Below are 12,562 nucleotides of genomic sequence, written 5' to 3' on the forward strand. Positions count from 1 at the left end.
TAAAGACAGCTTATCTACTAACTTGCAAACATGTCTTGTATACACTGTGCATGCAAATATAGAAGGTAGATAAAAGCAGTATTTTCAAATGTTTAGGGCACTGGGATTGGCTAATACCACGGTGAGACCTGTCAGGGCTGTTAAACCATCTCCAGCCCTGTAATGATGAATTGTGACTTTTCCCCACGCTCACTTAAAGCACAGAGCACCCAGAAAGAGAGAGAAAAAAAGCCAGGCATGCTGTCGACATCACTGCAGTTGTTTATTGAGTATGTGCTCATTAAAGTATCACTATACAGATTACATTTCTCATGTGATTTTTTTAATTAAAAATATATCCAAAAGCAAAAGAGCAGTTATACACAAATTTTAAAATGTGAAGAAAGACAGCCATGGACAGGTTCAGCATATTATACATTAGTAGCTAAGTCCAACACCTTAGCCATTTGGAGGCGAGGGACAGACTGAAATAAGGGTACATTTGTGTAAGGCTATCTCGTGTGTTTTCCTCTGCTCCAATGGAGATGACTGAACTGCAAATGCCAAAAAACTTTAATGTTACACTGAATTCATACTGCAGTAATTACTTTTCTATGAAAGTGCTTCTAATCTAGAGTTCCTTGGAAAGTACACTCTGCTGTAGATAATTTTAAACAGGTCTATATCAATATTCAAAGGATTTTGCTAACAAATGCTTTGTAAACAAATGGTTACTTTTGTTTAAATACCATGGCCAAATAATTAGGCTCCAGTTTTCCATGGGGAAGGTACCTTCCCCATGGAAAACATGGAATCACAAGGAACATGGAATCACAACAGGCAGCAGTGAGACCCAACAATTAGAGACAGTATCAATCTCGGCACATCAAAGTCTGAACAATGAGAAGTCAAATGAGAAACATATCCATCTGGGGTTTATCCAGTACAGCCTTCAAAATATACATCTAGCCAGAGGAAAGCTCAGTGTTCGATGGTGAAAACTTAGTAGTGAAAAGACTGCTCCTGACACAGAAGACTTATACTAAATACCCAGGGAGCTCACCAGAAGGGTAAAGTGCTGTGCCAGGGATCTGGACATCCATGCTGGTAGACGAAACATATCAATCCCCACCTCACACGGATCTTCTGGCTACGGTTAGAACTCATCTCCCAGAGGTCACTGTTTTAGGAATGGATATAAAACTTGCCATAAAACAGGCAAAGAAGAAAGACACAATGCCAAATTCCCTAGCCACACTAGCCTTTGACAGATTAAATACAGAGAAACACAGCATTACAAATGCAGCATTATCCTCTACAAATAACACATAACAGTAAAGGCTTAACAAAAATGATATCCTTAGAGAAAGATAATTTTATAAGAAATCCAAGTCGAAGAAAAAGTCTTTGAATATGCAAATACCAATGAGTTTTCAAATATCATCTAAAAGTCAAAACTATCACATCAAGAATCATCAACGTATTCTGACGTATAAAGCCAGAGGCCGACATTCAGATCTGAACTAACGCGCAGGAGTCATCAGTCTGATGTTTGCAGCAGCAAAGGACCTAACGTGCAGAGTTCCAGCACTGACTTCTGAAGACATTTTCTGCCTCCCTACAAGCACAGGTGAGGAGGTAATCAGGGCTGCTACTGAAGAAGCTTCCGGTTTGTAATGTGGTATCACCCTTGCTGTTCATCTATCCCCCAGTTCATCACTATCTGCATATAATATAAATTCACTAGACCATAGATTAGCAGCTTTCAGGACAGATGCCTTGAAAGTTTTTACGAAAGTTAAACAAATACTGTAGTCTAAGAGATGTCCTCTCTAACACACACACAGACACACACACACACACACACACACACACACACACACACACACACACACACGGCAGGAGGAACCTGGGAACTCCATCTGGATTTGGAAAGCACCTTGTCCCCACAGATTTAAACTATAAGTCAGCAGGATCATGGGCTTTTACTCATTGTAAAAACAAAATATAAAATGCTATCATTTGTTTTCTCCCTGGGTAGTGAGCTACACTGCACGGCTGTCTCCCAGCCACTTTCCTGACTACAAATGGTGTCTGACGACGCTTTGCCCACTCATGAAGAACAGATGACAGGACCATGTGAGAACTACATCATGGTTCACCAAACGCCAGAGAACAAAAGTTGTCTATCTCAGCGATCACACAGCTGGAGGGGATTTACTTACTGACAGAAAAGAATCCCAAACAAACAAACAAACAAACAAAAAAACCCCAAGAAACAAAATCCCAGAACAACTCCAAATATGCAAAAAAAACCATAGTAACAATATACAGTTGGATCTTATCATAATCCTGAATCCAAAACAAATTACTGGGCAAGGAGTTTTCGAATCTTCAGTCAGAGGCATAGTTGTAAAAATCACTCAGTTCATTATCTGAAAGTGGGAAGTAGTTCTTTTAACTTTTTACTTACAATTGCTTCATTTCCCTAATTCCTTTATATTCTACCTACTCTTTTCTAAAAAGGAGACAAAACTAAAGGAATCTAACGCTACTGGTATATCTTCCTCTCAGCATAAGAGAAGAAAAGCAAGGCAGTCTAGACCAGGCTACCATACACAATGCAAACAAACTGTTTCATCTGAAGACCTTTAAGCAACATGGCAGCCTCTGGGAGAACATAAGAGATCACAAAATCTCCTACTGGCATCACACACTTTGATCAAGAATTTCCATCTTACAGAAAGGTAAGACCAATGATAGGGCCAAAGCAAGTACACTCACTCACTAAACAGAAAAAGATACCACCTACTCGCAAAACTTATTTAAACTTCTACTTACTATTTTAAAGATAAAATGGGTTTATTAAACGATTATTCTTATTAATAAGGTTTAAGTCACTTTTATTGCCTTCTGTGGATTCTTATAGCTACTACCCACCCCCAGTATCATTTCAGCATAGAGACTAGAGATTTTAATTCTAAAATGTAATCCTTTGCTAATTTAGTCTAAGATGAACTTAACAGCCAGGAAATTGATTTTTATAAAGGCTACTTCATGGGCAGAAAATACTGGCAAGACATAATAAATGTCAAACTGCCTGTGACTTTCTGAGGCCAAGTGTTTTTTTTCAGATTTGATTTTTAATGTTGGAGCATATCCCTTCAGGGCTATTACTATTTTAGAACTCCATATAAATATTAAAACTAACGATTAAATGGTAAATTTTAATTTTCTTTTTTTTTTTTTTTCAAATTTCTTCTTTTTCCTGGATCTGCTGATTTTCAAAAATTCACAGAATGAGCATGTTTTTTGCAAAGTGGCTTGTCCTTCTTGGAGAAAAATGTCTGCCCTTCCAAACTTTCACAACACACCTGAAAAAAGAAAAGAAGCATTATTTAAAAGAACAGCATTATTTCAATCAGATCTCCCAATGGAAAGTGACTGGCCCCAAATGAGCAACATTACAGGTTCTTTAGACGGTTGTGTGAGACACGCTGACACTTCATGATTACAATGACATTTTAGGGTACTTTAAAAAAACAAAAAAACAAAAAAAACGAAGAGTGATTTTTTTCTAAAACATAGTCTGATTTATTTAAATAACTGATGATTGCTTTTCTTTACTAAGAGGAAAACACTTAGTCCCAATGAAAATTTTAATACACCAAAAGTCACATTAAGTATACAAATTCTAATCAATTTTTTTAAAAATCTGTTTCCTCTTAAAGAGAATTAAAGCATTCAAAAGGAAACACAGCTTAATTCCTTTGCCAAGCATGACCAAACCCAATGTCAGTCTCTCCTACAACACACTGGCCACAGATACTTGTTATTATTATTTGTTTTATCTTTTATTATGTGTATGTGTCTGACTATGGTATATACATGAGTCAGGTGTCTTGGGTACCCAGAGAGCCCTGATTGTCAGCTGCCTGACATGGATACTGGAAGCCTATCCTAGGTTCTTTGCAAGAGCAGTAAGTGTTCTAAATCACTTGAGTCATCTTTCCAGCCCCAGTAAGGTGGTTTTTAATTTACTTCCTGAACAAACTATCCATTCATGAAAACACTGATTTAACTTGATTCTACAGCAAATGTCTTGGGTAGCATCTGCCTGGTGAGTGGTTCTGTGGTCAGGCTACCCACACTCTTGCCTTCATGTTCTTTCTGCTGTCTTGCAAGTGACAATGCTCATGAGAAGATCTCCCTAAGAAAAAATATATGTAAAAGCTGCTTTTTGTAAACTTTATGAAGTCCAAAAGCTGAATGAAATAAAAATATGAATGACCTCAAAGGTAATGGTTGGAGAAATCATTTGATTTCACCTTTACCTAACTCTTTTGTATGGTGGGTATCACACATTGTTAGATATGATTAAATCTAACAGCAGTAACAGAAATCAAATACCAGCAAGGAACACTTTTACTGCATATTTGCTTTCTAAATCATCATAAAAGTTATCTTATGCTAATGTTAATATTTTGATCTATCTTAATCACTATAAAAACCCCAGAACAGTAGGTCCAGTGATGCACGTCTTCCATTCCAGATCTCTGGAGGCAGAGGCAAGTGGATTTCTATGAGTTCAAGATCAACCTCAAGTATATAGCAAGTTCTATGTCAGCCAGGGTACAACGTGAGACCATGTCTCTACAAAAAGCTGTTGGGGATCGCTCAATCAACAAAACACTTGAGTTTGATTCCCTAGAAACCATGTACAAATGCTGGGCTTGGTGGTACATGCATGCTTGTAATCCCAAGATTGAGAAGGGGAGGAAAGAAGGGTCCTAGGGATCTCTCGCCAGAAGCTCCAGCCCTAGTTTCTCATGGGTTCCAGACCCATGGGAAACTCTGTCTCAAAGATGGTGGCCAGTGTTGTCAGAGTGACACTTTGAGATTGTCCTTCAATCTCCATAAACATGTAAACATATGAACACACACATGCATACAAACATACATACATACACATAAAAATAAATAACATCAAGCCCCAAAGCACTAAAACAAAGAAAGCAAGCAAAAAAGTTTCCATGTTCATAGTTTCAAGAAGAAAAGAAAATCCAGGAGCTATCTCTCAGTCAGGAAGAAAGTTTAGCCATCTTGCTGGCTCTCTAGTTTTTTATAATTTCTTTTCTATTTAAGGAATATCTAATATGTCAAAACAAAAAACCCTTAAACTATTTAATAAAAGAATTTAAGAAATTAACTCATATTAAACAAAATATCTTCTCCTTAGAGACAAAAATGAATTAAAGGGTAAAAAATCCTATTATATGCCAAATAATTTCAAACCCAACTATTAAGAACATCAAAAACACCACTGTTCCTTAGCTTTAAGGAATGGAAAAACCAACTTGCTGATATTCCCATTAATCACTGAGCTGTTTTTAAAAATTATTTTATTTATTTACATCTCAAATGTTGCCCCCCCTCCAGGTGCCCCTTAACAGAGTTCTTCCCTCCCCTTCACCTCTGAGAACTGACCCCAGTATCCCCCCACCCTGGTGCATCAAGCACTAAGCTTTGACCAAGACAGTATAGTTTACTTACGGAGCACACAAAGCAAGTATCATGCCAGGTGTAGCCCAGGGCTTCCAGGAACATGTCCCCGGCCTCTATGGGGAATTCACATCCTCGACATATGGTTCCAAAAAGGGCATAGTAGTCTGCAGCAAGTAAGGAGAGAGATGAAACTTAAACATGGTGAGGCTTCGGAATTGCAGGTCACGGGAAACAGCGGTAAGATGAAAGTTAAATGAGCTATAAAGGTTAAGACTGAGGTGGATGTGAGGGATGCATTATCCCCTGGGGTGGAGCAGCTTAGTCAGGATTTCCTCACTGGGTTGGGTGAGAGACAGGTCAATCTCTGCAGAGGGTCTTTGTCCTTTCTTTATTACTAAATAAGAATGCTTGAGATGTATGTTTTTCTTTCCCACACTTTTTCACATTTTTATTCTCTTTTATGAAATTCCATCACTGTGGTGCTGACCTATGATCCCAGCTTTGGCCTTTAGTACTGTCAATATAGCTGAAGTTGGAAGGGAGGAATTCTATAAAGTGAGGTGTTGTGCTAACATGCTTTAGCACCAAGTGTTGAATTCACATCCAGACTGTACTGGGCAGTGCTCCAGGCCCCTCAGAGGTACAGCGGCAGAACGGACAGGTGTGGATGCTCATCTCATGGGACTTCCATTAAGATGGTGATAAGTATGACTAGGCAAAAACAAAGACGCGCTGTGACAGAGACTGGTTAGACTGAGTATACACTACATTATATAGGAAGGACAGTCACGATGAAACCTGAGGAATAAGGAGGAATCACACTGGGATTAGTTAGAAGAAACTCTAAGTATGAAGGCACTGGAGTCAGAAAATCTTAGCCATGTTCAGAAATAACAAAGGGATAAAGTGTGGGTTAAATCTCAGGTCAAGATGTAAGGAGATAAAAGCCCATAAAGCAGGTTCTAGCAAGGAGGATGGTGTTGTTTACTGGAGACAAGCACAGTCTGACTGGTATTGTTGACAGTGCCCTGATTTCTCCACAGCTGCTATGAGAAGTCCAGGCACAGAGCAAGAGCAAGCTGGACATGGTGACACTAGAGATGGATGGAGATGAATGAGTGTCCCATACTCTCTGGAGGTGGGATGCCAGAGATTACTTGTTACATTGGGTTTTGGAAAAACAGAGAAGGAGAAATCCATGGCCTTTCGACAGTGGACATCTACTGAGATGGGAACACAGCTAAGACTAGTTGATGGTTAAGGAAAAAGAATAAAACTTCCCCCTCTGCAGGTAATGCATTAGTTTTATGTCATGATTTCTTTTAAAGTATATTAAACACCACAGGCTAGGTGGATGTTTGTTTTGGTACACTTAGACTGTCTTACAAAGCTGCTAAAACTCACGATCTAGCCAATCAACTAAACAAGAACCAAGTCTCTCTTCAGAAAAACTAAGTAGCTACAAAACATAGGATATTCTGAGAAGGGTAAGCAGTTTACAGGCAACTTTACTGCTAACAACCCATGGGGAAATTTATTGGAGGTTCTGGGCTTCCTGGTGGACAGCCTGGAATACAGCCAAACCCTCCCTAGCTCCAGGGTTGAGGGGAAGGTGAGCAATCAGGCAAGTGATGCTGAACCAGCTGCAGACAGAAGCTGATGGCTTCCTGGGCCTCACCAACGTGCTAAAGACCCTTCTTCTAGGACCACATTCGTAATTTCAATCTGGAGTAAGATAAAAACTCAACAGTGGGAATGCAGTTAACGGTAGTTAATAGAGGCAGAATAAAGGAACGCACACTTCATGTTTTGAAATACGCACCGTAGAAGCAATATCTGAATAAAGAGTAAAAGGTAGGAAAGCTCACTGCAGATGTGCAGAGGAAAAGGGAGTGTTGGGTGATGCGGTGAGAAAACAAACAGTGCTTAGAACCAAAATGACCAAGAACAACTTTACCAAAGAGCAATCTAAGCCAGGATCACTCTTCTACTCAGTAAAGGTAGCAAAGGGCTTCATACTGATTTTTTAAGGCTGTGGCTTTAGAGAGCAAAGCAGGAACATCCACACGCTGAGCGTTTCTTGTGTTTATGAGCACTTGGTATTTATTACCACAATTAGTGGCTTCAAGCTACATTCTGAGTAGAACTTATATCTATAAAAGATTGGAGGGAGAGTCAAGCATATTTTTCCTACTAAGAAATGATCATCTTCTTAATGTTTATAATGAAGTTGAAAATGTTTGTCTTGACAAAGTCATAAACAGTTATTACTTATTGTTTTGCTATATATTTAGAGTAATATGAAATACCTCTAAAACAATTATGAAAGCCCGTTGGTCCCAACTTTTCCTTCAATTTTATAGCAGCGTAAGTGTCTCAGCCTCTTTCTTAACCAAGGCACTTAGAGCTTATAGTCTCACCTGTCTCACAGTAGGGCTCGCCATCTTCCAAGTGGAAAACATTATTACGAATGGGATTTCCACAGGCCACACACACAAAGCAGGACACATGCCAGGTCTGCTTCAAAGCATTAATGACTTCCTGTTAAAAAAAAAAAAAAAAGGTGGATGGCTTTAAAGAAAGAGCACAATACACATACCACTCTAATTGTTGTAACTTGCTAACTCAAAGTAGACATACGGATTTCATAGTTGTCTTGAACTTTTCATCAAAGAAAGAAGAGATACCCAGTGGCAGATTCAGATGTCACTAGAAGCTATTATAATATGTGTGTTTTTCATAAATACAAACCCATAAACTGAAAGAATAATCACTATTACTAATCTTCGCACACACTGTGAATAGGGAAGTATCCCAAAAGTGCTTGCTATAACACATTCTGCTTTCTTTCAAAGGGTGTCAGGATACGTTAACTCAAAAAACGTGCATGGCATTATCTTGAAAATGTCATGGAGGAGGGGGACGTATTTAAAAATCTAAAACAAACCTCAACTCCAATGCGTTATGGAAGCAATAATGTAATCAGTATGATCCAACCAGCTCATTGAGTGTTTAGCTTTGGGAATCTGCCATGACTAAGCCATTCACTTACTGCCCTGAGTAACGTGTGCACCACAAAAGCAAGGGTACTAGTCCATAATGGCCTCCTGGTTAAATACTCCAAGATGCAAGATTTGGAAGGCATTTGAATCATTAAAAGGTTTGGGGATGTTAGTTTTCCAAAAATTGTTCCTTTGAGTTGAGATGTAAAGCAATTAAAGAAAATAATTTCCAAAGAATACTTAATACCATGGGAATTTATTTCTTTCTCCTCCTAGAGTCTTAAGGCTTTTAACTGTTATTGACTTTTATTAATTGTGCTCTGATACATAGAATGTTTTTATTCACTAACAAGGCATATTAATATATAGTTTACTGATTATCTGTCAGCATTATTACCAACAGTGTGCAAATGACAGCATAGAAATAGGTCAGGGGGCATACTCACAAGTGAAACTATTTTTAAAGTTTCAGACCTTAAGCACGTCCACAGTAAATCACATTTTTTCTAGAGTTTCATTATTCTATTTCATATTAAGAGGAGTAGGTAGAATTCAGCAAACCCACTTTAACTTTTATATGTTAAAGCCAAGAACACTGGTTTCTTCTAAAATCAAATTCCCATACTGGTCACTGACAATAGGCGCCTGACTCTTATGTCATTGATAACTGGGTGTTACATGACAGGATATACTTATTCATCATTATTTATTAAGTTCTTTTGCCAAGGAAAGTATGGCATGAAATGCTTTTCCTATCACATGTTCACTTCTATAACTAAAGTCACAGTTTAAACATTATATTCACTCAAATAAAAATATTATAAGGTTCACATTTTATATGTTTTGTATATTTCATGAGATCAAGTGGCCTGTGTTTGAACTCTGACAAGGAGGGAAAGCCACTCTTATAAAAGCTATGGAATTTAATTTAAATCAGCAAAGGTGTCGGTTCTGAGAGCTCGTGTGTGGTCCTGGACGACCTCTTCATTCCTGGGCAAACACGCTCCTGCCGAGGTAGCACACCCACAGTCAATTATTTTTCCCATAGAGGTAGACTTTCACCAGACAAGCCAGCACTCAGTAAGACAAAACCAAAGACAACTAACCCCACGAGTCTGATATATTTCTTTAGAGGTCTGTTTAGTTTTGTTTTATAATAAACACTACCAATGAAAGCAGAGAGGGCCGATAAAGGAAGAAGAAAAAAAAAGTAAAAATAATGAAAAGGTTTTATTACAAGATCTACCTGGCTTTAAGATATACTAAAAAAAAAAAAAAAAAAAGTAGTTTCTAATACTCACTCCAAGGATCTTCCTCTGGCACCGGCCACATTCAGGAGCAAAGAACTTCTCATAACATAGCTCACAATAAAGTGCTCCTTTCTCCTCTACAAAGCCTATGTAGGCCATCGTGTTTTTGCAGTGAGCACAGTTAAACTCTTCTGGATGCCAGGACTTCCCCAGAGCCACGAGAAAAGGTCCCCTGCCAAAGAGGAAAGAGACCAATTTGACTCAAAGATGAAAGCTTCTGGTGTTGTCCTGGAGGGAACCCCTTTTCACATAGGTCTACTTAGAAGTCTGCTCCATTTCCTTCTTAGGACTGAGTATGGTAGTACTGAGCCTGGTGTTACCATTGACTAGACAGGACTAAGCGTGGTGGTACTGTTAACCTGCAGAGACTGTATTTGTGTGAAGAGAAAGGGGACGAGTTGTCCTAGACCTTGGCGGTTTTCCCTGTTGCTGGGACTAGGGCCTCTTGGATTGAGTTGCAGTGAGTCATTCTGTCTGTCACTATGACTGAGAGGAGAGTGCTGACTAGGTTACAGAAGAGGCAATCACAACGACACGTTAGAAGAAAAAAGGAAAACAAGAAAAAATTCTCAATTTGGCAATGTTAGATCCTTAAAAACAATGATTTCTTGAGAAGAGTCAGTCTTTCTTCCCTACGTATGATGTAATATACTTTCACAACTTTATTAAATGTTTCAATTTCACCTTCTAAATTGACTACAGAGACTGAGCTGAACATTATCAGTTATTTGAAGCTAGTTGGAAGGGTTTTATTTAATTCCAATATGACTAACTTAAAATTCATTGCATTAAGAACATTAAACATGAGATCCACCCTCAAACTGTATTTAACTATGCACAGCAGTGCTACCACACACAGGCATGGTGTTCTACAGAAATCATTTTCAGCTTGCATAATTGAAAATTTATACCTAATGCCTACCAATCTCTCCTCTCCTTCTCTAAATAAGACAGATTTTGGGGGGTGGGCAACAAGAACTTATTTTGTATCCTAAGCTGGCCTGAAAATTAATTTATAGCCCCAGGCAGCTTCAAATTCATAATCCTCTTGCCTCTGCCTACCAAATGCTTGGGATTATAGATATGAACAACACCATGCCCAGGTATAACTGATTTTAATGTGCAGTTTTTAACAAGGTAAAAAATGTGTGTACAAAGGTCTTTTTCTCTAAATACTACAGTCATGAAATGATAAGGCATGTTTGGTTTACTTAAGAGGAACCCATTATGAAGCCTTATCTAGTCAGAAGCCTGTGGAGATGAAGCAGACTAGCCTCTGTAACACACTTTTGGTAGCTACATCACACTAATTTTTATTCCTCGAATGGCTTTACCTCCAAGGCACTTTTACAGTTATCTAATTTGTTCATACAACATTCTTGTGAGATAGACCAGGGCAATTACTATAACTCAGTTCAACAGATGGAGTGGCAAGGCCAGAGAGTATTCAAAAGATATGGCAAACATCAAAAAATTACTGACTGAGCCAAAGCTAGGGGCTGGTGCATCTATTTCCCAGCGTTATAGTTAACTGAGACTCTGCTTTCAATTTTACTACTGTATACCAGCACAACAGAACGACCACAGCATTATGCAGAGCAGCTTCTAACCTGTGACAACACAAATCTGTTACTTAATAGTTACCTGACAGGGCATGACTGCATGCGCCCGTGACTCCACATCTGGAACTGAAAATAGGGAACCTGAGAGTACCATGGTAGATCAGAGAGGTGAGCTTCTGTTTCAGTGAGAGATCTTGTCTCAGGGCAACAAGGCAGATTGGTATAGAACATGTAATGTATTTCTCTGGCCTCTACATACGCACACATGGGTACATGTACTCACATTCTCCTGTACACTCTATAGAACACACATACAGGCACATGCGCACACACATACACACATATAAAGAAAAAACTCTCCCCATTTGCTTCCTTTGGTAATCACTCCCCACAACTAACAGTGTAGTACCACAATAGCCACACACTAAGCATTTCTTAACAAAAACACTAGCATTGTCTCAGATTCAGCTCTCAATTCTGCAAAAGTCAGGCAGCAGAAAAACTTCATGTAAATGAAACTTTTTTCCTGTGAAACATATAAAGTATGTTTTTGCTTACTTTTTCTTAACCTGTTTATTAAGCATTTGGTGGTGGTTTTGTTCATGTGACTTTGCTATACTAATTAGTAATAAAATATATTATTCCGATTGAAGCTCAAAGGCAAGCAGGGTAGGACTTCATGACTCATTTTACAATGACTAACAAGGAAGGCATCGGTTAACTCTTTCTAAAAGAAAAAGAAATGGTGGCGGTGTGTCACCCGTTGTAAATGAATCCATTACCTCCAGTCAGCTGTCCCTCCACTTATAACTGCTTTATAAACAGTCTCATTTCACAAGTTATTTCATTACTTTTTCTCAGTATATATTTGGCAAGTACTTTACCAAAGATACATCAAGAAGCTGAACAAAATATTCTAAGTGTTCTAAACGTTCCCACGAGCTAGGTATTTGAATGTATATGTCAAAAAAAAAAAAAAACTTATAGAATATACTTATCTGTGACTATAATGTAGAATACAGTATGGGGTTTACATCACATTCTGTATGGCCATTAAAACACATTCAAGCATTTTTGCAATGCTCAGCTTTGTTTTTTGTTAGGAAACATCACTACAAACTGAATGGCCTTGAGGCCAGCATCCTTATTGGTTATTCAGTTTTCCAAAGAAGTCACTTCAGCTGCAGACTGCAGGCTCCTGAAA

General features: G+C 38.4%; 1 protein-coding gene across 8 annotated transcripts in view; it reads right to left on the reverse strand.

Moving 5' to 3' along the window:
- Positions 1 to 241: 241 nt before the first annotated feature.
- The window catches only part of Pdlim5 (PDZ and LIM domain 5), a 158,466-nt gene continuing 146,145 nt past the window's right edge, over positions 242 to 12,562 (reverse strand). For all 8 annotated transcript variants that reach the window (XM_076933316.1, XM_076933315.1, XM_076933314.1 and 5 more), the window contains 4 exons: positions 9,788 to 9,968; positions 7,905 to 8,025; positions 5,533 to 5,648; positions 242 to 3,353 (listed from right to left, as the gene is read on the reverse strand). In XM_076933316.1, the coding sequence (XP_076789431.1) occupies positions 3,264 to 3,353; positions 5,533 to 5,648; positions 7,905 to 8,025; positions 9,788 to 9,968 (508 nt within the window). In that variant the 3' untranslated portion in view covers positions 242 to 3,263. The remainder of the gene's footprint in view (positions 3,354 to 5,532; positions 5,649 to 7,904; positions 8,026 to 9,787; positions 9,969 to 12,562) is intronic.

The sequence above is a fragment of the Arvicanthis niloticus genome, chromosome 4, assembly GCF_011762505.2.
Source record: "Arvicanthis niloticus isolate mArvNil1 chromosome 4, mArvNil1.pat.X, whole genome shotgun sequence".
Lineage (NCBI taxonomy): Eukaryota > Metazoa > Chordata > Mammalia > Rodentia > Muridae > Arvicanthis > Arvicanthis niloticus.